The 25,074-nt window shown below is 42.5% G+C and overlaps 1 protein-coding gene across 1 annotated transcript in view; it reads left to right on the forward strand.

Annotated features, from left to right (window-relative positions):
- LOC143930664 (alpha-2-macroglobulin-like protein 1) overlaps nucleotides 1-23,437 on the forward strand; it is a 159,658-nt gene extending 136,221 nt beyond the window's left edge. The window contains exons 31-37 of the mRNA XM_077455165.1: nucleotides 1,837-1,961; nucleotides 9,738-9,828; nucleotides 11,639-11,707; nucleotides 12,667-12,769; nucleotides 17,511-17,552; nucleotides 17,676-17,804; nucleotides 23,205-23,437. Of these exons, the coding sequence (XP_077311291.1) occupies nucleotides 1,837-1,961; nucleotides 9,738-9,828; nucleotides 11,639-11,707; nucleotides 12,667-12,769; nucleotides 17,511-17,552; nucleotides 17,676-17,804; nucleotides 23,205-23,275 (630 nt within the window). The 3' untranslated portion in view covers nucleotides 23,276-23,437. The remainder of the gene's footprint in view (nucleotides 1-1,836; nucleotides 1,962-9,737; nucleotides 9,829-11,638; nucleotides 11,708-12,666; nucleotides 12,770-17,510; nucleotides 17,553-17,675; nucleotides 17,805-23,204) is intronic.
- Nucleotides 23,438-25,074: the final 1,637 nt, after the last annotated feature.

The following is a 25,074-nucleotide window of genomic DNA, read 5'->3' on the forward strand; positions in this document are numbered from 1 at the left end:
ATCAAATTTGTCTGCATGGCTGTTGTCCCAAAAGGAAGCCTCTTCTAAACATGATGCACAAGCAAACCCTCAAACAGTTTCCTGAAGACAAGTAGACTAAGGACATGGATTACTTTAACTATTTCCTGTGGTCGGTTAAGACCAAGAAACTTATTTGGTTCAGATGGTGTCAAGCTTGTGTGGCGGCAACTAGGTGAGGAGTACAAAGACAAGTGTGTCTTGCCTACAATCAAGCATGGTGGTGGGAGTGTTATGGTTTGGGACTGCATGAATGTTGCCGGCACTGGGGAGCTACAGTTCATCGAGGGAACCATGAATCCCAACATGTACTGTGACATAATGAAGCAGAACATGATCCCCTCCCTTCGGAGACTGGGCCGCAGGGCAGTATTCTAACATAATGACCCCAAACACACCTCCAAGACGACCACTGACCTGCTAAAGAAGCTGAGGCTAAAGGTGATGGACTGGCCCAGCATTTCATCAGACGTAAACCCTACTGAGCATCTGAGAGACATACTCAAAGGGAAGGTGGAGGAGAGCAAGGTCTCTGACATCCACCAGTTCCGTGATGTTGTCACGGAAGAGTGGAAGAGGACTCCAGTACCAACCTGTGAAACTTTGGTGAACTCCATGCCCAAGATGGTTAAGGCAGTGCTGGAAAATAATGGTGGCCACACAAAATATTGACACTTTGGGCCCAATTTAGTCATTTTCAGTTAGGGGTGTACTCACTTTTGTTTTCATTGGTTTAGACATTAATGGATGTGTGTTGAGTTATTTTTAGGGGACATCAAATTTCCACTCTTATACAAGCTGTACACTCACTACTTTACATTGTAGCAAAGTGTCATTATATCAGTGTCACATGAAAAGATATAATAAAATATTTACAAAAATGTGAGATATTTTATATCTCTGTGGACAATTCTTCCGGGAGGCCTGTCAACAAGGTTTAGGAGGGTGTCTTTTGGGAAAGTTTGACCATTCTTCCAGAAGCGCATTTGTGAGATCAGGCACTGATGTTGGACAAGAAGGTTTGGCTTGCAGACTCTGCTCTAATTAATCCCAAATAAGCTTGCCTCCTCATTCCTTTAAATCCAAACACAAATTAATTACACAGGTTCTGAGGATAATTTAATGCTGATAAGGCACCAAGTGAGTTTAACTACCACCTTAATCAGACAGAAAACCTGTGTAATTATTATGTGTTTGAGTTTAAAGGGATAAGGGTGCCAACACTAATCCCAAAGGTGTTCTATTGGGTTGCAGGCCAGTCAAGTTCCTCTACCCCATCCATGTATTTATGAACCTTGCTTTGTGCACTGGTACACAGTCATGTTGGAACAGAAAGGAGCCATCCAAATTACTCCATCAAAACATTCTGGAGAATAGCCAATATAATCGACAATTGATGTTTCATAGCTTAACTACTCATTTATATTCAGGGGGACTGGGTACAACAATTTTACTTGCCTGATCCTTCACACCCACAATCTCCTCTATGCTGCTAGACAAGTCCCTGCAACCTGCACTCCCCTATATTCCGGCAGTCTAAGGCCCTCTGGTGTCATCAAGACCAAATTGTATATGAAAACTCCAAGGGACAGTCCACTGCTGCAGCACAGAGAAGACCATTATGTAAAATCAGGTTTCCCATCCCCATAGATAGAAACAAGCAGTGTGGGTGCAGCTTCACAGCAAGGGGGGATTTTATTTTTTATTTTTTTCGTGGAGTTGGGCTTTATAGTATAGGTAAGAATTTCACTAACAGAATGTAATATTGAAAAAAAAATCACACAAATCTAAATGTCTTGATTGCATATCTCTATGTAGGCACATCTACATTATGCTGAGGTTCCTGACGAGCATGATCTCTACTTTGCTGTTAATGTAACCACCGATCCAGTTGTCTGCACCCGGGATGCACAGACAAAATTTGATGTCCATATAGAAACCAGGTGAGATTAAACAGATAGATAGGTGAAATTGACTAAAAAGTGCCTTCTGTAACAGTAGTGCTGATGAGCAGGCATCAGGTTATTTGTGTAAGTCTTGAAATCAACCATGAGATCCCTCTGGAGTCCCTTAGATCTTAAGCCCGGGCTTTACATGGGGCTTTGAAATGCTTCTAAGTCAGGATTACTCAATGTATCCTGACAGTAATGGTACATACACAGGACCGGACTTTCTGGCAGACTAGGTCCGACAGACTTTCAGCAGAGTTCCGACTGAGCTCTGGAACGAACGGACTTGGCCACATACGAACTGACTAAGTCCATTCGAAAGTCCATTCGTTTTCAACGTGATGACGTAAGACAGGACTAAAAATGGAAGTTCAATAGCCAGTAGCCAATAGCTTCCCTTGCGTTGTATTTGGTCCGTCGGACCAGCATACAGACAGATGATTTTCCCGATAGTAATCGACTCCGTCAGACAAATTTGAAACCTGTTCTATTTCTAGGTCCGTCTGATTTTTTTAAACAAAAAAACGATCGGATTTGTGCACACACGATCATATTGTCTGACGGACTGATTCCGTCGGACCTAGTCTGCCGGAAAGTCCGGTTGTGTGTACGCGGCATAAGTCCTACCCTTTCACCTAGCTGTCTAAAAGCCAAATCACCAGTGGGGTGTAGGGACTTTGCCATTTGACATTTTAATGATGGGGCATAGCATTTGAAAGGGGTAGGCTTTATTATATATTTGGAGGGAAGGAAAAGCTCCAAGTACAGCCTGGGGCAAGGATCCAATTGCCTCCACAGCTACACAGAGATCAATTTCATGACTGTACTTTAAAGAAGTTGTAAACCCTCACAATTTTTCCTTTATTTAACTGCAGCAGCCCCCCTTTTTCTTACCTGATCTCGATCGTTCCAACCATGGGGGCAAGCACAGCTGCTCCAGCCACTGTCTTGGGTCCTCACTGGATGGATTTATAGCAGCAGGAACCCGAACTGTAAAAATCAAAAGTGCCTATATGCAAGTTAATATTATTATTATACAGCATTTATATAGCACTGACAGTTTATGCAGCGCTTTACAACTTGTGGGTAGACAGTACAGATAAAATATACTTTAATACAGTAGGAATCCGATGACCCTGCTCATTAGAGCTTACAATCTAAGAGGGATGGTCAAGAGAGACAAGAGGTAATAACTGTGGGGGTTTACTGATGTAGAAAAGAAATGTACAGTTGTTAGGTGGGGGCATAAGTTATTGGGCATACCAAGGGTATGGCGGTGTGGGAACTGCCCTGGGGGACATGTATCAATAAAAAAAGGTTGAAAAAAATATCATTTTTAAATGAGCAGTGATTTACTGATACTTAAAGTGAAACAATTAAAATGAAAAATTCCTTTAAATATAGTGCCTAGGAGGTTCCCTTGGTCTGCCTGTAAAGTGGTGCAATTGTACCACGTATAAGACCTTTTGCAGCAAAAATTACATTTAAAAAAACAAAAAAATTTAATTTTCCCTGCAAGCTTTGTTTATTTTATAAACAACGACTTGGGGAGCCAGTTTGTATGATGAGGCCACAATTTATTGCACTCAGAACAAGAGTAGAGGTTTTTTTGGATAAATTCTGGTGTCCATTTCTCAGACTTTGGATAGAAGTAACAGGTGTGGAAAATTGGTATTTGGGTGTTGGTGGTGCCTTCACACTGTAACCCTATAGAGGTACTCTTGATGAAAGCAAGAATTGGCCTGTCTATCAGTAATTGAAATTATATGCACCTGTCAAACAGGTGTGGAAAAATTGGTCCTTGGGTGTTTATTGCACCCATGAAACCTATACCAAAACATTTCTTCCAGATAGATAGCTGCGGAGTCTGCAGATAGGAGCCACCCATTTTTTCACATCTGGTTGTCTGGAGCCGGAATTTATGACATTATATACACTGACTGATCTCCCTTAAACAGGGGTCTCTGATGATCTGGTAAGTGCCCATCTTCTTAGTGGTGATTAAAGGTGACGGATCCCATGTGGTCAAGTATATTATTTTTATGCAATCAAGCCACACTATCTGTTGGATTTTTTTGATATTTCTATGGACATTTATTTATGATTTATGGACTCGTATATGAATTCATTTTTATTATTTTTTTATTGCACATTTACATGTTCATATTAATTTCATTTGAATGCCACTTTATTTTGGTTTTGGATTGTCACCATTTTTGCACGTTTCACTTGTGCGATTATTTAATCATTATATATTGAACAAGGGCTGCACTTTATATTTTTTATTTACTTTTATTTTTTTTCTTTGCATTTCTGTGCCCAGTATCTGTGTTATGGTGTTCAGCTGCTGCTAGTTGTTTAAGTTTAACTGAGCGTGGATATTTACCTACTTACATTTTCAATTTTTACAGTATCTGGAACTGCCTCTGCCCAGCCACATACTACTCCCAAGCGTTCTGGAGATGGAAAACCATCTTATAAGTTTTGACATACTGTATGTCTTCCTCTGCTTCAATGCCTCCAAAACTACCAGAATTTCCGTTGTCCTCCCTCTCCTCTTGTGTGTTTTGTGGCACCACAAGAATGGTGTCTGCATAGAAAGCCTTATTAGGAAAGGAAATTCTCCTCTTCCTCCTGCTGTTCTGCCTCTGCTCTGGTACTGGTGGTATAGGACAATTTAGCGGAGGAGGTCGGAGGAGCTGATCTCACATCATCACCACCAGCTGTATGAAGACGGGGCAGCAAAACAAGCTGCAGCACTCAGCCCTGTCCTGCATCCTTCTGAGTTGCAAGCAGAGTTACCCAGTGTGCTGTGAACAAGGTTTAGGAGTGTGCATATGGGAATGTCAGGCACTGATGTTGCCGAGAAGGCCTGGCTCTCAGTCTCTGTTCAAATTCATCCCAAAGGTGTTCTATCGGGTTGAGGTCAGGACTCTGTGCAAGCCAGTCAAGTTCCTCCACCCCAAACTTGCTCACCCATGTCTTTATGGACCTTGTTTGTGCACTGGTCCTTTGTCATTTGGTGGAGGGGTGACTATGGTGTTGAGTTATTTTTCAGAGGTTGGGCTTGGCCCCTTAGTTCTAGTAAAGGGACTTTTTAAAACATCATCATACCAATACATTTTGGACAATTTCATGCTCCCAATTTTGTGGAAACAGTTTGGAAATGGCTCATTTCTTTTACAATGTGACTGCACACTAGTGCACAAACAAGGTCCATAAAAACATGAATGAGCGCGTTTGGGGTGGAGGAATTTGACCTGCACAGATGGCCTGGACAGATTCCTGATCTCAATCTGATAGAACACCTTTGGGATGAATTAGAGGGGAGACTGGCCTTCTTGTCCACTTCAGTGCTTGACCTCTCAAATGCACTTCTGGAATAATGGGCAAGCATTCACATAAACACACTCCATAAACTTTGTGATCTTCTAGGACAGCCTTCCTAAAAGAGTTGAAGCTGTTATAGCTGCAAAGAATGGGCAAACTCATTATTGATTCCTATGGACTAAGACTGGGATTATTAAACTATTAAAGTTTATGTGTGTGTGTGTGTAAAGCAGGTTTCCAATACTTTTGGTATATAGTGTGTATCGTCCCTGACCATGCTTGCTGAACCCTGTGTCAGCAGTAATAAGGACCTCGCAACTGACTTCCTTGCCCTAGGAAGCCACAACATTGCCTTCCATGGGATGATACAGAGCTGGAATGGCCTTACGTGCAAAGAAAGAGCGACTGGAAACATGCTACTGTGGTACAGCACATTCTCCAAATTCAAGGAAGGGGTCAGAATCCACCAGATGGAAAGGCAGTTCACTGCAGCAGCTGGTGCATAGATATTTGCCCGCTATATTCTACAGCTGGTGGTGTGCTTCTGGCAGATGTGATACAAGGACCTGTGACACCCTTTGCTATACCATTACCTCTGTCAGTGGAGGCTGCTGAGAGGTCAGGAGATATAGCTGGGGTAGACCTGAAAGTTGAGGAGGAGCAGAATTTAATTCCTTTTGTGTGGCTGTCAGGTGCTCTTGCCAACAGGCGGGAGTGGTGGGAGGTCAAATGCCTTGTCAAGCATGTGGTACCCAAATGGCTGGTGTTTTTGCCATGCTTGATCTGCTTTAGGCAAAGTTTGCAAATTGCAACAGCGCATGTACAAAAATAAGCCCAGGCAGGTGAGCTGTGGGAAGTGGGCCGGGAGATAACAGCGCCACAATCTGATGGAATATGGTGGATTATCTTCCATGATGTCTCATTTGGGGTTGTGACTCATCCTCACTTTTCACCTCTGCTATATCTGGCACCCAAGTCGCGTCAGTGACCTCATCATCATCATCCCCTCCATGTTGATCCTTACTGGAGCCAACTGGCTATACGCTGCGGCTGGGGGAACATGACTGCCAATTTGTTGTTTCAGTGTTATCCCCTCTCTGTAGGCTCATGTTCCCACCTGCTTCAACCTCATGTCTGTGCATCGTCAAGGAGTAAGTGGCTGATGCTGTGTTCAAATAACTTAGCTGACTCCTCCATGCCTCATGCTGGGGCTATGGCAAGAGAAGCTGTGGACAAGGAGGCAGAATAAGCCCCTCTAGCAGCTGCAGTGGACTGCACACTAGTCACTGCTTGGGTGATGGAGGATAAGGAGGGTGAGGATTGTTTATTAAGCAAATCCACCACCACCTCTACATGCTATAGCTGGATAGCATGGGCAACATCACTAAACTGAGGAAATGGTGCCCTGCCTGTGGATGGACCATGTCCACCTTTGCCTGTGGACACAGATGCTGCTGACCCCCTCCCAGTGCCATAGGACTATCTTCCTCTCCTTGTTGGGCTCCCAGACATGATGGGGGGGGGGCTTATTAGAGACGGGGAAATGTGTACTTGGATGCACTTTAATCAATGGAAAGTGGTGTTTGGTACTCACTATACAGACACACTCCACTAACACACTACAATATACTGCAGTAAAAGTGCACTTACCAAATTTGTTATACTTCAGTAATAGTGTCCTGAAGCACTACAATATACTGCAGTAAAACTGCCCTGACACATTATACTGACACTACAGTAAAAATGAATGGTCACACTACATACACACTGCACTATCATTATAGTCACACTACACCAGGGATGGGTGAACGGTTCGGCCCGAGCATAAGTTTGGGCTGAACTTTTGCTGTTCAGAGAGTAGCCGAACAAACGGGTCATTTGACTGTTTGTTGCCCCCCCCCCTCGAACCGACCACAATGCACTGCGGCGCTGAACAGTGTATTGCAAGCCCTGATTGGCTGAAGCAGTGAAAGCTTTAGCCAGTCAGGGCACGGAGCACTGTCAGAGTTATGATTGGACACTGTCATCATGACGTTATCCAATTTTGGCCCCACAGTATAAAAGTATTCTTTCAATGGCAGCCATTTTCAGTGTGATTTTGGCATGGAGAAAGATAGAACAGGGCTCTGTTCAGTGCTATTAGTTAGTGTGCTATAATGTTCTATTTTGCTTCAATTGTCAGTGTAGAATATTAGTTTAGTATCAGTCTAGGGATAGTGTGAGCGTAGTGAGGAGGACCATCATTCAGCTTTGCACAGTGTGCAGCTAGAGTAGGGACAGCTCAGATAGTTTCACTATAGTGTAGGGAGGCCGTGGCATTCATACCTACATTACTGTAGAGTAGGGACAACTCAGATAGTTTCAGTGTTTTATAGTGAGACCGTGTCAGTAATCTTTACATTAGTGTATAGCTAGAGTAGGGACAGTTCAGATAGCATCAGTGTAGTGATGGTTGAACACCGTCTATTTGATTTCGTTACTGCAAGATTAACGCCATTTACTTTTGTGTGCATTACTGCCAGTTTAACGCCATATAGTTTTGTGTGCGTTACTGACAGTTTAACACCATATATTCTGTGTGCACCACCGACACCCAAAAGACCAATTTGTACGCACCTGTTACTTCGATCCATAGTCAAAGTTACATCAGAATGTATCCAAAAAAATCTCTAATCTTGTTCCCAGTGCACTACATTGTGGCTTCATCATACACACTGGCTCCCTAGCCATTGCTGAGCAAAATAAAGGCAGCTTGCAGGGAAAATTACATTTTTTGGGGGGCTTTATAAATGCAATGATTGCTTTAGCAGATTCTAGACATGGTACAGATCTGCCGCTTTAAAGGTAAACTAAGGGGACCCCCCCAGGTACTATATTGGAAGGAATTTTTCATTTTTATGCTTTCACTTTAAAAATCAAAAACATCACTGCTCATTTAAAAATTACATTTTTCACAAACTTTTCTTTTATTGATACATGTCCCCCAGGGCAGGACCCAAGGGCCCTATAACCATTATATGCCCAATTACTTGCAGATAAGCCTTCACAACTGGTACTTTTGATTTTTGAGGTACGAGTCCCATTGACTTTACTGGGGTTTGTTATTTGGGTCCAAACTTTCGCAGTGTTTGAAAGTTCTGGTGCGAACCGAATAGGGGTCCGTTCAGCCCACCCCTACACTACACTGATACTTTACACTGACAATAGAATCACAATAGCACAATATAACACACCAACTCACTAGTAGCAATGAACACAGGCCTGTTCTATATATCTTCGCTACAATATCATACTGCAAATAGCTGCTCTGGGAAGGAATCTTTTATACTGTGGGGTGAGTCTATGAGCAATGAGCCATGATTGGCCACAGTAATCATGACTGTGTCCAGTCATGGCTCTGACAGTGCTATGTGCCCTGCTTGGGCAAAGCCTTTATTGCTTCAGCCAATCAGGCTCAGCTTGAACTGTTGGCCCAATGCTAGTGGGAGACATATATTTCTAGAGTGCCTTAAATAAACAGCACTTTAGAAAACACACAGGCTGCCAGTGGCTGTGATCTGAGTCATCAGACATCTCGGACCATAATAAGGTTGATTTATGAACAGCAAATAGGCTGTTAACTTTGCAATGTTATTTTTCTAGCTTAGTTAAAATGGTGAATTTTTGCTTTGCATAAAATACTCAATCACATCCAAGGAAAATTTGAAAAAAAAACATTTTTGCTTGCACAAGGGAAAAAGTGTATTTGAAGTACTGTACAACCTTAATTGCAAAGTGAACTCTTTTTGCCTTTAGTAAATCAATATCAATGCAAAGAGCTGATCAGAGTGGCTCTGCACCTTGTGATTGCTGTGATAATCATACACAATGATTACAAATATAAACACACTCACATTGGAGAAGGGGAAGAAGTAGTATTTAGACTGTGGCTGACTACTGGTAAGGTTGTTTAAGTTGATTGTGGGATTTCTCCTTTTTTAACCTTTCACCTCCCTTCTTCTCCTGTACAGCTCACCGCCATCACACCACTATGTGACTTGTATATCAATATTGACCCTTTGCCTCTCTTATCTTGCACATTGACCCCTTATCTCCATGCCACAATTTTGACCTGTACATTAACCCTTTTACCTCCTCCTCCCTATGTGCATTACCTTTATACTGTATTAATATGCTGTATTTAGGGCACCATTACCAAGCTCCATGTTTTAACCACCTCATTACCAACATGTTGCTTCATTTCCAAAAACTGTGGCATTTTTATTTGATAGGTATTTTATTTTTTATAGTATAAAGGAAAAACATATCTACATACATTGTTAAAAAAAATAATTGTAATGACACATGTAATGTTATAATATTGTTTCTTGTTTCTGATTTAAAGAATTTTAAATGAGAAAATAGAGCTAATTCATGTTAAATTAATTTGTTATTTTTTAGATACGAAGGAAAACGTTCTAAAACCAACATGATTATGATTAAAGCAGAACTTTTATCTGGATATGTTCCAGACAGTAAAAGCATTAGGAAGGTAGGTGCCATATACTTGTAGAAGCTTTGATGTAAGGAATCTTCACCTGAAGTAGTTCATAGATGAGAAGCATGCCAAGATCAAGTTAGGAAAATCCACTGTCAGGCCACGATTATGGAATTCAAAGAGGTTCATTATACTTTATTTGTGGGCCATGGTCAGGAAATGGATATAAACATTGTCTTTTGTACACAAGCAGGATCATTTTTGAAGAATATACACTGAATGTTAAAATGTAAGAGAAGATTTTCTACTGGGGTGACTGTAAAATACAGTATATCTTAAAGAGGAACTGCAGACTGCTCACATAATTTGTAAGAAAAACCTCTTTACTAGTCTGAAGCTTCCCTCCAATCACTTTGTATATTTTATATATATACTGTGATTCTGTACTTTCCAAATATGCTGCAGAAATCTCCCTCCACTAAGCCTGGCTGCAGCCATTTTAGTTGTGGGCATCTGAAGCTGCTGCCTGTTCATTTCCTGGATTTACATAGACATACAAAGACACACCTCCAGCTCTGCAGCTTTCATTGGCCCTCTTATGATTCACCCCCTCCCTTCCTGGCAAACTCTCAGGAGAGGCCTAGAGGCGATTCAGTTCGCATTGTGCGCTATGCAAGTATTTCATTCATTCAGTGAGAGAGAGATCTGTGTATGATGTCATAAGCCCAGGATAATGACCAGGCAAGAAACAGGAAGTGGGCTGTATAAGGTATTGTCAGAAACCATGAATCAGACCAAGACAGAAGTACAATTAAATCACACTTGTTTATTAAATAAAAATAAAAAGTTAAATAGAAAAAGCGTAGTCAAAGCATAGCCAGAGTCCAGTAACCAGATAGAGTAGTCAGCCAGGCCAGAGTTCAATAACCAGATCGGGTAATCAGCCAGGCCAGAAGTCAGGAATCCAAGTAGAGCAACAGCAAGCAGGATAAGGAGCCAGAAGGGATGTCAGCAAGCCAGTCTTTAAACAGAACCAAAGGATATGGTTTCTTGTGATGTGACCAAGGCGAAGGCAGAGGTGAAGTGAGCTGGACAGCTTTAAGTAGGCAGGTCAGACGAGCATGATCAGGAACAGCTGGTAACTGTGGAGAGAAATGAGAGCTGGCAATTAGCCGACAGCTGAGCAGCCAGCCCAGAGAAGAAAGGGCTAAGCCAGCCTGGACAGGTATTTACTGGCAGAAAAGTTAAAACTACAAGGGCAAAAGATTTAATAGCTGAAAAATGGCTTTAAGTGCATCTAGTTTACATACAGCTTGAGATGTTAAAGAGGAACTCCACCGTCCCAAAGCTAAAATGCTATTTTTATTCCTTGGTTATTGTTCCTGTATGTAAATTAAAGAATAGATGCTTACTTGTTGTTGGAGTCCAGTGTTTTCTTATTCTTCCAACCCAAAGTACTTCTGTAGAGCCCTGCACCAATGTCACCATATTGGATCCAAATTCTGAGTATGTTCAGACACACCATGGATATATAGGAACGCTCTTTGGCTGCCTGACCCACAGTACTAAATCCATCATATGTGCCCATTCAGAGGAGGTCTGTATCAGTAGCACAGAGACTGCACTCAATGGACTCAGTCAAAATATGTGATGGACCTATGGTTTAATTTGTTTTACAGTGTGTAAGCCACATTTCAGCTTACCGATCCTTTAGTGGAGTGGAAAGCTGCCGACCACATGTGGGCTTACAATGAAGGAAGAGACTTTTTTATTTTTATTTTATTAAATGAGGTTCTCTAGGTCACAGATGCTCTAACAGATCCTTTGACATGAACTCATGCTTGAAATATGCTTTTTATTCTAGCTGAAGGGGCGTGATGATGTTAGAAGAGTAGATGTCTTACCTGGAGAGGTCCAAATCTACTTGGATCATGTAAGTGTTATACAAGTTTTTTGATATGTATGGTATATTGTAGGCATAATACCTGCCCATTACATTTTTAATGGGTATTCAGCATTTTTGTGTTTTCTATTAAAATTCTTCTACAGCTCCCAATATTTTGGAGCCATTTTAACTTTTAACACAGGTAATTAATGTTGTCAGTCAATATAAATAGGGACACAAGTACTAGGTGTGTTAACATGAAAAAAAAAAAAAGAGGATTCAACCTCTGACCTTTTTTGGAAAATACGAATTGCCTGGCTGTCTCTGGCTTTGGAACTTTTGCATGCTGATTTGGAACTGGTACTCCATTGAAAAAAAGCCAGAGGGAAGTCAGCACTTCTTCTTTTTAATACCTGCTCCAAGTTAGTGTCTTCAGGAATTATATCAAAAGGACTGCCAGGAAACAAGAATTTTCAGAAGAAAAGTTCGATCATAGGAGCCTTTATACTTTCCAAAACAAGTTTCAGTTAAGGAGGTGTATTCTGGTGCATTAATACATGTGTGTGGAATTATTTGAAACCATCACTTTGAATGGGCTGCCAGTGGATTTCAGCACAACTGTAACCAGACATGACCTCTTTTTGACCAGTCAGCATTGCCCAATGCATTGGGGAGCATTATGATGTTCGGCACTGCAACACAGTTCTGTTGCCTTAGTGTGTTGGGAGTCAGGGCACTATTCAAAATGAACAGCACAAGGCACTAATGAGTGTATGTTGTTTCCAAAATGCAAAGTCATAAAGCGGCCCTTAATGTATGAATAACTGGATTCAATTTTTTTTTATATTTGCATGTTGTTCCACTTTAAGAACCCAGACTGCTCCCAACACCTCCTCTGGTTCTGTGCTTTGTTCTTTTTGCCTCTTAGTTTAATATACTAATTCTGACCGCGGGTTTGGTACTTTTTTTTTAAATTATTAATCACTGTTGCTGTTTTCTCCTAAAAGCTTGCTCGTGAAACCAAAGAGTATGTTTTTACTATCAAACAAGAAACACGTGTAGAGAACTCGCACCCTGCCAATGTTGTCGTGCTTGATTACTATGTTCCAGGTATGTAGGAATTCACAGGCATAAATAATTATTTATGGGAATATTATCGCATTCAATGTGAAGATGCCTACGCAAAACCTAGCATGGTATCCTAAGTATTCATATACTAAACCTACTATTTTAAGCTCTGATAAATACAATATTTAATTACAACTGAGGTTTAGTATCTTACCGGTATAAAGCATTTTGTGGAACAAAAATGTTTGCAGAAAATCAAGTTTTAGGTCTCAGGCACACTGGGCATCAAAAACTCCACTTTGAAGGGCATTTTATATATTTTGTTCCACTTCTAAATGCTCATTCATGTTAGCCTATGTGCCCATGCACACATATGCATTTGCAGGCATTTAGAGGCCGAAAATAAAAACCAAAGCCAGTGCATTCTGGACTGGAGCATTTAACGGCTAAAAAAATGACTGCTGTGCCTAAATGTGTATTAACACGAGGCACATCAAGATATTGAGCAGTCATTAATTTCAATGGCCACAATTAATATTTGGGTCAATGAAATGAAAGGATGCCCTAGTGCTTGTCACACCTAAATGCATTTACAAAACACCACTTTAGGTGTGTTTTAGATGCTGGGCAAATAACCAGTGTGCATGGGGCCTTATGTTTAAGTCCTTCCAGCCCCCCCACGAAAAAAAATTTAAAGTCTGCAGCTATAAGTGCTTTAGCTGCTGACCTTTTACTAGTAGGGAACTTACCAGTTCAGGGAACCTACGGTGTCCTCACCCAAGCCGCTTCTTGAATTGGCTCTCGGGTGCTGACACCACCATCTTGGTTAAGGGAAACCGACAATGAAGCCTTGCAGCTTCACAGCCAGTTTCCTACTGCATATGCGTGAATTGCGCAGCGCTTTCCTAATGGGCTGGCTGTGGTGAGAGCCGGACTTCCAGTTGAGTGTACTACAGAAAACTCAAACGGAAGTGGGTGCGGGTATCTGTTAAAACCAGGTACCTGCAACCCCTCCTCCTCACAAGGTGCCGGAGGCAGGGAGGAGGCAGACAAGTGGAGCTTCCCCCTTTGGGTGGAGCTCCACTTTAAGTACAGAGAACTTGAACTTCCCTTCCTTGTCAGTCACCTCCTTATTGTTAAGTTGTTAAGCTTAACCATTGAAAGAAACAGAGAGTTTTAGCTAAACTTCAAGTGATTGTAAAGTCTTGTTTAAAAAAACAAACAAACATGTTATACTTATCACCTATGTGCAGTGGTTTTGCACAGAGCAGCCTGGATCCTTCTCTTGTCCCTCTTCACTGCTTCTAGCTCCTCCCTCCTGTCGAGTGCCCCCAGAGCAAGCACCTTGCTCTGGGGGCACTCAAGCCGAGCTGCAGCTCTGTGTGTCCATTCAGACACAGAGCTGCTGTTCAACCCCGCCCCCTCTATCTTCCTATTGGTTAACTGTCTTTAAGCGCCATGGGAGCCAATGGCACCACTGCGGTGCCTTGGCCAATCAGGAGTGAGAGTCCTGGATAGCCAAGGGACTCATGGGCATTGCTGCACAGAGATGGGGCTCACATAAGTATTAGGGGGCGCTGGGGAGGCTGCTACACACAGAAGACTCCTTTCAGTTTTATTATTTTTTTGTTTCTGCCAGGACTCCATAATATTTTCTTTCTTTTTTTTTTTCCAAGTGAAAAGGTTTATTAGAAACAACCAATGAGCATACAGTATACGTAAAACATAAGACAATACCATTACAGTGTAATACATATGGCAAAATAGTCACAGTGCGAAGGACGAAAGCACATATCATAGAAACATTCTTTCACCAACAGCATCACAGTTGAAGAGGTTGTGAAGCAATAAAACGTAAGCGATCTGGTATCTGATTAAGTCTAACATTAAGCTACTAACAAAGGCAGGAAATAGGAAATATAGACATGCACCATGTCTGTGGACAAGTTTCAACTTCTGCCTATAACATAAATGAACAAAAGCGTCCAAAAACAGAACTAATGGAACCAGCGAAGTAGAAGGTACTCGAGGTCACTGAGTTACTTCGGTAACAGCAAGGAAGATGGAGGGATGCGGTCACGGACCACTAGCGATCCCTCTATAAGAGACCTCTAGAAAGAAAACAGTAACTCAGCCGCATAAAGGATAAGGGGATGTAGGAAAAACCAGGGAGAGAATGGAGAGATAAAAAGGGGGGAAAAATAAAGATACATAAAGGGGGAAAGAGGGGAGTGAGAAGGGTATAAGAAATACCTACGATTGGGCGATATGCTCCTCACCCACACATCTAAGCAATGATTGGGTCATCTGTGAGTAAAAGTTTATAGTCATTGGACAGTTTAAAATGAGTCCAACAGGACCAAACATTCCTATATTTATTAGCAGTGTCTTTGGATTGATGGATGAGCTCCTCCATCTCAGCGATTCTGGAAATGCGCCAAAACCAATCTGCTGTCGTGGGAGTTTTCGTGGATTTCCAGAATGCAGGGATGCACATCTTTGCCGCATTAATTAGATGTAAAGCAAGTGAGCGGTGGTAATGTCGGAATGGAATGGAAGAATAATGTAAAAGCATTTGGGCTGGAGAAAAGTCAACATGATAAGTCGTGACATCAGTAGTAATTTTGTGTACTGTTTTCCAGAAGGGTTGGATTCTAGGGCAGGACCACCAAATGTGTAACATTGAGCCAATACCCTCACTACATCTCCAACAAGTGGAGGGGATGGATGGGGAGATCTTGTTCAACTTGGTTGGGGTTTTGTACCATTTAGAGAAAATTTTGAAACCATTTTCTTGGGCTGTCACATTGACGGATCCCTTATGGATAAGAGTATAAATGTTTTCCCATTCTGCAGAGGAAAGATTGATGGAGAGATCTCTTTCCCAACTCTGGGTGGCTATGTTGGATTTAGAGTCATGAGTCGAGAATAGCATGGGATACACGTTAGAGATCAGGTGTCTTTGCTGTTCCGATTGTGAGCATAAGGACTCAAATGGGGAAAGTGGTCTAGAGAAATCCGCACGTTTGTGGGGATCATTAAGAAAGTGTCTTAGTTGGAAATACGTCCAGAGAGGACAAGGTAGGTCCGGACTTCTCGAGGGAACATCTGAGAGATTCAGAAACTGCCCATTGGCAAAAAAGTGTCGGGCCTGAAACTCATTAAAAGGCCAAAATTCATTCATAAAAAGCGCAGATAAACCAGTCGGGAAGTCCGGATTTTGTCTGATTGGGGTCAGTGGGCTCTGCAGCGAGGAGAGACGATGAAGTCTGCATGCCTTCTGAAATGCTTTAAGAGTACTTCCTATGAGCGGGTGTTGCGTACAAAGTTGGGGGATGTGATTCGGGGCCAACCAAGGTAATGAGCCCAGCGGGAGTCTAGCAAATACCTGTTCTATGTTGGTCCAAGCTTTCGAACGCCTGTGGACATTCCAATCAATGATACGTATCAATTGGCAAGCCCAATGATATTTGGCTACGTCTGGCAATCCTATACCACCTTTCAATTTGGGAAGGGAGAGTCTTTCAAGGCTGAGTCTGGGACGTTGTTTACCCCACAAGAATTGACTGATAGCAGCCCTATATGAGGCAAAAAATGTCAGAGGCACGTGAATGGGGATAGTCTGAAAAATATAAAGCAAGCATGGGAGGATGTTCATCTGCAGTACGGCCGCCCTACCAAACCAAGAAAACATTCCAGACGACCAAGCTTTAAGATCCTTCTGAATGTTTTGGAGCAAGGGGGTGTAATTGGAAGAGTATAGGTTGGACAGGCGGGTCGGGAGTTTGATTCCTAAATAAGTGATGGCGTCATTTACCCATCTAAAAGGGGAATTTGCTTTGCATCGTGAGAGATCAGCTGGGTGCAGAGAGACATTCAGGGCTTCCGACTTAGTAAAGTTAATCTGGAGGTTGGACATGGTCTTAAAGGTGGCAAAATCTGCTAGTAAGTTGGGAAGTGACGTGTGGGGCTCTGTCAGGAAAAGGAGGATGTCGTCCGCAAAGGCGGCAAGTTTATATGTAGTATCAGCTATTGTGACTCCTTTAATGTCAGGATTGGCACGTAGTCGTTGAAGCATCGGTTCAAGAGTCAATACGAATATCAGGGGGGAGAGGGGACATCCTTGGCGCGTTCCATTCGACACGGAGAAGGCGTTCGACAGGGTGCCATTAACACGCACCCTCGCTGTCGGGACTGAATAAAGGGCTAAGATATATTGCAGCATGCGATCACGTAAACCCATCTTTTTGAGAACCGCCGACATATAGTCCCAGGCAACCCTGTCAAACGCCTTAATATTTTCTTTCTTATCCATGTCATTATGCTGGAAAACATTGTCAGATTAACACAAAAATACAGTTCTGTACTTTGTAAGTTTAAAGGAAACCCGTCATAATAGAAATAAGAAGGCTTCAATATTACCTAGAGTATTCATCTTTCCTGTGATAGGATATCGCTTAATACTTCCCCCCCCCCCCCTGCTCTTTCTATTCCCTCCATTTTACTAGTCACTTGCCATGGCTGAGATCCTTACCTTTCCCTTGCTTTTACTCCCTGTTTGTTCCTCATTACTCTTCTTTCACCACTCGCTGCTTCACTCCCCGGCCCCCCCGTATAGGTATGTGCCCACTTGCTCTGTCTTCCCATTCCTTGCTCACTCCTCCCCTCACTATCACCCTCTAATCATTTCTAAATCTGGGTATATTTAAAAGGAGAAGTCAGCCATCAGAAATGTCAATGTTTACCATGTCTCTCCATAACAATATGTTCTTTTTTTCCTCAGTGATGAAAGCTCATGCTACATATAATTCCCCTTGCAGTAAAGGTAGGGAGTTTTGCTTTTTTGTGTTAGTCTTATCTATTGCACAGCAGTCACAGATAAATCTTTATATTCTATTAGTCTTTAGGAGATCCCAACCTTAAACTTGCGTTTTCTCCCTGTTAATAGCTCACTGTAATGTACGTGCCTCTGAGAGGAGGGACTGTGGTAAACCAGGTATTACCAAGGAAGAGTGCGAGCAGAAAAATTGCTGCTATGATACCAGTGTTATGGATGCCAAATGGTGCTTCTTCCATGGTGAGTATAATCAGTAAATATTCCAACATCTCCAATTACTTAAAACTGAATTTCAACCTTGCCTGAAGTCCTGCACAGTTGTACAGGCTCCTCTCCTGGACTGAAATTACTGATTCCACTGCACACTGTGAGCTTTACATTTGAAGCTGTAGCAAGTCATAAAGAGCCTGCCTCATTTCCTGACTGAAGGACATTCAGTACTATGTAGCACTTTCCTCCCAAGCTTAATTGTCCCTGCCCCACTCTTTTTATTCCTTGGGTTTCAGTCCTTTTAAGCTAGGGTTGCCACCTGTACGGGATTCACCTGTACAGTCCGGGATTTGACTCATGTGCCCAGCTTTGAGCCCCCCTGAAACCCGGACACATTATTCAAATAGGATTGTGGCTCATAGCTGGAGAGAGGATTAGGTGTTCTCCTCCCTCCAGACTGCAGGTGGCAATAGAGAGCGGCACTGACTGAAAAGTCTCAGCAGCACTGCCGAGGAACAAACACGGAGTGTGTGGAGCCTGGAAAGAGAAAAGAGATACTTCTTTGCAGCTAGTGATCAGTGAGTACAGGGGGAAAGGTGGGCTCTGGTGTCATATCTGATGTAGGGGGGGGGGGGCTCTGGTGTCACATCTGATGTAAGGTGGGGCTCTGGTGTCACATCTGATGTAAGGGGGAGCTCTGGTGTCACATCTGATATAAGAGGGGGATGTGGTGTCACATCTGATGTAAGGGGGGGATGAGATATCCTATCTGATGTAAGGGGGGTTCTGGCATCACATCTGATGTAAGGTGGGGCTCTGGTGTCACATCAGATGTAAGGGAGGGCTATGGTATGACATCTGATGTAAGAGGGGCTCTGGTGTCATGTCTGATGTACGGGGGGGGGGGGCTCTGGTGTCACATATGTAGTAAGGGGGGGCTCTGGTGTCACATATGTAGTAAGGGGGGGGGGGGGCTCTGGTGTCACATCTGTTGTAAGGGGGGCTCTGGTGTCACATATGATGCAAGGGGGGCTCTGGTGTCATATCTGATGTAAGGGGGGGCTCTGGTGTCATATCTGATGTAAGGGGGCTGTGGTACTTCTGTTTATAGCACAAAAAATAAAAACCGCAGAGGTGATCAAATATCCCCAAAAGAAAGCTGTATTTGTGGGAAAAAAGGAACATCAATTTTGTTTGGGTGCAATGTTGCATGACCGCGCAATTGTCAGTTAAAGCGACGCAGTGCGGTATCGCAAAAAATGGCCTGGTCAGGAAGGGGGTAAATTTTATTTCTCTTTTAACCACTTCCCACCCGGCCAATGCATATATACGGCCGGGTGGGAGCCATCTACTTCTGATAGGACGTTCAGGAACGTCCTTCAGAAGTAGTGGGATCGCGCGTGCCCGTGCAGCGGCGCGATCCAGATGTGCTCGTGTCACCCGGACACGGCACATCTCAGATCGGCAGGAGGGCTCTGTGATTGGCCCTCCTGATCACATGACGGCTGTGTCCAATCACGGCTGTCATGTGATGTAAACAAACAGCCGGTTGCTAGGCAATCGGCTCTCCTCTCCTCACACGGAAGTCATCGCTGAGGAGAGGAGAGCAGAACGCTGCAGCCGGCTGATGATCAGTGAGTATGAGCTGTTTTTTACAGCTTTTTACTGATCATCAGTCTAGTGTCAACACACAACACACAACACAGTGTAAACACAGTCCCCACACATGTCCCCAAAACATGCATGTCCCCAAATAATAAAAACACATGTCCCTAATAATAAAAACATGTCCCCCACATATGTCCCACTAAAATCACATGTCCCAATGATTATCTGCACACATATGTACGTGATCACCTGCACACATATGTACATGATCATTTGCGTACATATGTCCGTGATCACACAAACCAATTATTATACACTTAACGGATTTTTTTTTAACAAAAACATGTAGCAGAATACATTTTGGCTTAAATTTATGACAAAATTTGATTTTATTGGATTTCTTTTAAAATAGAAAAAATAAAATATTGCTTTTTTTCCAAATTTCCGTTTTTTTTGCGCTTATATCGCAAAAAATAAAATCGGAGTCGTGAATAAATAACACCAAAATAAAGCTCTACAGTTTGAATCAGTGCTAAGGGCTCCTGGAAGGTGTAATAAAGCAGGGTGCATTCACAGCCAGTGAGTAGGGAGTGGGGAGCAGGGGCCAAGCTGTGTGTCTCATAGACAGGTGGATGGGGAGCGATCACACACGAGTGCCCCCTGAACATGCAGCTTGTTATGGGGGCACTCAGAAAGGGGGGGCTAGGAATGCTGACGGGGGGACCTGAGAAGAGGTGGCTCGGGGCTGCTGTGTGCAAAACCATTGCACAGAACAGGTAAGTAAAGCTGAACCTTTACAAACCCCTTAAAGTTAAGTTCTTTCAAGCTCTCAGACAAGCTCATGCTGAGGCCTAACAGCAACAACTACTTAATAACACAGCTTCTCTTCAGGCCAGAGGCCCCAAGAACAAGGCCTCTGATCAGCCCACCCAAACATTTATCTTTTTATCAGCCACACATTCTAAGTTGGCCTTCCTAGGGATCAACTGAGATCAGATAAATATTCACAGCCCTGGGATTGAGCCTCCTACTTTCAGAGGCAGGTGGGATCCCCAGGTTTAGGTACAAACTGAGAAGACCTAGAATATAAATTACTGCATATTCAAAAAATTAAATTCTATCTATCTAGGGCAGGGCACTATATAATTTTTACAAAAAGCAGACATATTTGCTGTAGGCTGTCAGTTAGCAGCTAGTAAACATAATGTTCTCAATAAGCACATTTTCTGAATTCCTTGGATTCAATAATGGCTTGCAAAGTCATTATTCAGTCCTGGTAATTGCAAAATAAATCCTTATTTACACACCTGTTCCCATATGTGTGCACAGTCTGTCGCAATAGGGTGTGCACCCCAAACCTCAAACACATATATGCATGTGTTTGCTTGTGTATATGTATACCGACAGTGTCAGTAGAGCAGTGGACGGTGTTAGTATGGCAGAGATTGGTGTCAGTATTGAAGTGGACAGTGTCAGTAGTTTATTTTCATTGTTGTATGTTTTACAATTTTTTTTTATTTTATATCATTGTTTAACCATTTTTTTTAGGAGCCCCATTAGGGGGCTTTGGCAAACTATCAGGGGTCTAAACAGGGGAAATCTGCACCATATAGGGTGATTAGGGTATGCCCAGACACACCTGACACACCCTGTGCTCTTGCCTATACCTGTTCCAGGTCAGTGCCATTATAATGCTGATTCCAGAAGAACCAGCAAGGTAAACAGGACACTAGCATCTCAGAGGGACTGATCAGCTTCCATATATACCTCTTGACATACTAGCTTTAAGATTTTATGAAAGTGTCTTGCGATAATAAATGGAAACCATGATGCAGTCCTGAATGCTCACTGCACCAACAATACATATTGATGCATTTTCAATGTGCACCTTATTCAGGACTTAATTAGCATTTTCTTTGTTTTAAATATGACACATTATAAAGTAAATGCAGTCAGGAAGAACAATAGCACCACATGCCAACTACACAGACATACACAGTGTTCTATGGTGTGTTGCCAACCTACAGCCTTTGCATAACAGTTTTAATCACAGATTTCCATGAGGAGCTATACTATATGGTCAAACGTATGTGGGCAGCCCTCCAAACTCAGTTCAGGTGTTTCCAGTGATGGGTTATGTTACTACTACAACATACAAAGCTATTATACAAGCACTTCCAACTACTTATAAAAGGGTCCTTTTCTGTCTTGGCATGACTGTGCCCTATGTACATTGACAAGGCCATGAATATATAGATTGATTCTGATGTGGAGGAATTTAAGTGACCTGCACAATGTCATGACGTCAATGCCACTTAACACCTTTGGGATGAACTGAAATGTCGTGTGCAGGTTAGTGTAATTTCATCCAATATCCATACCTGACTTCACGTATGCGCTTTTGGCTGATTGGGCAGAAATTCGCACCAAACTGCTGCGGAAACTCAAAATGAGTACGGTTGTTATAGCTACACCCTGATGGCCATGATTTTTGAAAGGGATGTCCAAGAAGCTCATATAGGCTTATTAACTTTTGACCATGTAGTGTACCACACAGGAAAAGTAGTAGAAGGAGGCAGCAAGAATGAATACCAGATGTATACCTGTTTTCAAAAAGTTAGGATGGATGTCTATAATGGTCTTTCTCCAAGAATTTATGATGGATGGAATAAATTGAGTCTTAAAATATACCCTAAAGAAGGCATATAAAACACAATTGATAAAACATGAACGATGATTTGCCGTATCAAATTTAGTATAGCAGATGCACTTTTACAGTTTCAAGATGGCGCGGTGAAACAACGCATTTTGCGATATTCTCATGTCTTCGGGATCCATGCCTTTGTATAAACAGATGATATGGCTAAAAATGGTTTAATAGAGTGGCATACATCAGAAATAAAGGTGTCCAAGATGATAAACCTCCAAAAATAACACGTGCACATCCCAAAGATATTGTATCTTTGGTATCTGTTGTGCCCAGTAGTGTCCTAATGTTTCAAAACCAAATGCATCTGCTACTTTCAGGCTGGGTTCACCCAGGATCGCTGTGCGTCCCTGTTCTCCATTTCAGGGATGAATCGGGGCCTATTCTATGCCTGAATTTGGCCGTGAAAAAGAGCCAAAGATGCACAGCGTTTCTGTGCAGAGCACTCCACAGTCGCAACGGAGATATGTGAACCGGCTCCATAGGGAGCCAGGCACATTCTCCTGCTATGCGAATTCCAAAATCCAATTTGCATAGGTGTGAACCCGGCCTCACAGTTAAAGAAGAAATCCTAATGGTTTAGAACTCCCTTTTTTGGGGAAGCCCCCTCTGTCCACACACTGCCACTTAGTCTGCAGAAATGTCTGGGACACCATTTTCTGCACTCTGTGTGACAGTGTGTGGAAAGCATAATATCGGGAAACACTTCAATCCATTATACCATTTTGAAACTGTAAACATGCATCTGTAGCTCTAAATTTGATTTGGTAACTCATCTCTTCTTTTGCTTTCATTAGTATTTTAAGTATGTAATAAAGTTGTTCATGTTTTGTCAGTTGTGTGTTATATGTCCTCTTTAAGGCACATTTAAAGTCCCGGTTTATTTTCTCCATGACACATTCTTGTGGCTCTGGATAAAGACCAGTATAACGTTTTGTTAATGAAGAATGGTGCCAAAAAAGGCAAATATAGTATGGTTCACCCGTGATACAAATTGCAATTTTTATTTAGGATGGATATCTTTTCTTTTAATGGCTAACCTATTACTTTTCATTCCATTAGCTTACCAATTAAGCTCTAAACAATATCTAATGCACATTCAATTTTTTCCACAGATTACAATACCATAGAGGTCGAAGAAGACCACCATAGCCATGAAACTCAGCAAACACAAGAAGCTCACTAATTGCAAAATAGTGTCTATAAAGAACATACAGCATAAGAATTCTCTTTTCTTGACATTTTTGTCAGTAGAAAACAGTGAGGAAAATCTTAAACTGCTCTTGTTTGAAGATGGTTCTTATCTGTAATGGAAACCTTAATAAAACTTTAGACACTCTTCTCAGAAGTTGTATCTTCTTTTGGAGGTCGTGAACATATCTCAGTTTCCTATTTTTGAGTGATTATCACACATTGCAAGTGAACAATTTTCAAAAAACGTGTGTAAACTGTTTGCCTTGAGTTTTGCCTGTAATATTATGAATAAAATCTCCAGGAACAAAACTTGAGAAGTAAAAGTAAAGTTTTAAAAATAAGTTCACCTTATACAAAAATAATATATGCGCATTCTTTTGCAGGTAAAATAAATTATGTATTTATTTATTTTTTTATTAGGAGCCTGTAAAGTAATGTACCCGCGAGCACGAGCTCACAGGTGCAGTCTCAGACTCCTGCAGACTACCTGTGTAGCTGTCTGCCCAAAACCATGCACAGGTAGGCAGTTACTGAGTGACAGGAAGACTCAATGAACTACTAGAGTGCTCACCAGTGCCCTGGTAGTTCATTAAGAACTACAAGCCATCAGCCAGAATGTCTGAAGATAGTTGTAGTTCTCCTATTCACTGAACTCTGTAAAGGCAGGGAGAACAGGGAGAAGATCCTCAGCCTGCAGTCACAATAGCTCAAAGGGGGGGAGGGGGGGGGGGTGTGGAGGCTGCTCATTTAATAACGTGATGCACCGTGGATATGCGTGTAACATGTTATGAAATGTGAACTTATCCTTTAACATTTACTGTGGCAGGGCGGCCCAGCTGCCTGAAACAATGTACCTGTATATTGTGGCTTCTTCTGAATCTGGGGTGTGCATGTGCTGCTGGTGACCTGCTCCCACTGTGATTGGACACAGCAGGAGCCAATTAGTGGGTCTGGCGGACGCAATGCTTGCCGGTGTTCTGCCTAATAGAGTCCGGCCATCCATATGCGCAGTACGGAGCAGACGAAGCTTCGGAAAATCTCCGAAGCTGAACGGCGCCTGCGCCGTGAGTGGAGGAGGTAGCCCCACTATCCAAGCGGACATAGGGTTTAGAATTTTAGAGGGCCCCTCGCGGGCGAGCTTCGCTCGCCACGCTTCGGGCTCGGCCTCGCTGCGCTCGGCTCTTTTTTATTATAACTCTATGTCCACTTGGATAGTGGGGATAGAACCTGGACTCACGGCGCAGGCGCCGTTCGTCCTCGGCAATTTTCGGAATCTGTGCTCCTGTGTACTGCGCATGCGCAGTACGCAGAGGACAGCATCTGATGGAGGACCCTATTTGACAAGACACCGGGACCCACCTATCATTGACAGGAGAGGCAAAACAGCAGTCTGCCTATGTAAACAAAGCAGATCGCATTCTGTCAGAGAGGAAAATGGAGATCTTGTGTTTTTGCTAAGCAGGAATACAGACCTCTCTCTTCCTCCTAGTTAAGCCATCCCCCACACAGGAGCACAGTTAACTATTTGATTGCCCCTGATGTTACCCCCTTCTCTGCCAGTATCATTAGTATAGTGAGAGTGCATTTTTTTATAGCACTGATCACTGTGTTAGTGTCACTGGTCCCCAAAAAGTGTCCCCAAAAATATCCCATAGTTTATGGGGGTGCAGCGGTATTATTATCTTAATGCTTCCAGTACCACTGACCCAACAAAAGGATCTGAATATGTGTTCTAGGTAATGGATTTAAAGTTTTAGTTGACACAATAGGCAAATACAAACAGATATTTGA

The sequence above is a fragment of the Lithobates pipiens genome, unplaced genomic scaffold (genome assembly GCF_037356315.1).
Source record: "Lithobates pipiens isolate NorthernLeopardFrog02 unplaced genomic scaffold, aLitPip1_a1.2 Scaffold_25, whole genome shotgun sequence".
In the NCBI taxonomy this organism is placed as follows: Eukaryota; Metazoa; Chordata; class Amphibia; order Anura; family Ranidae; genus Lithobates; species Lithobates pipiens.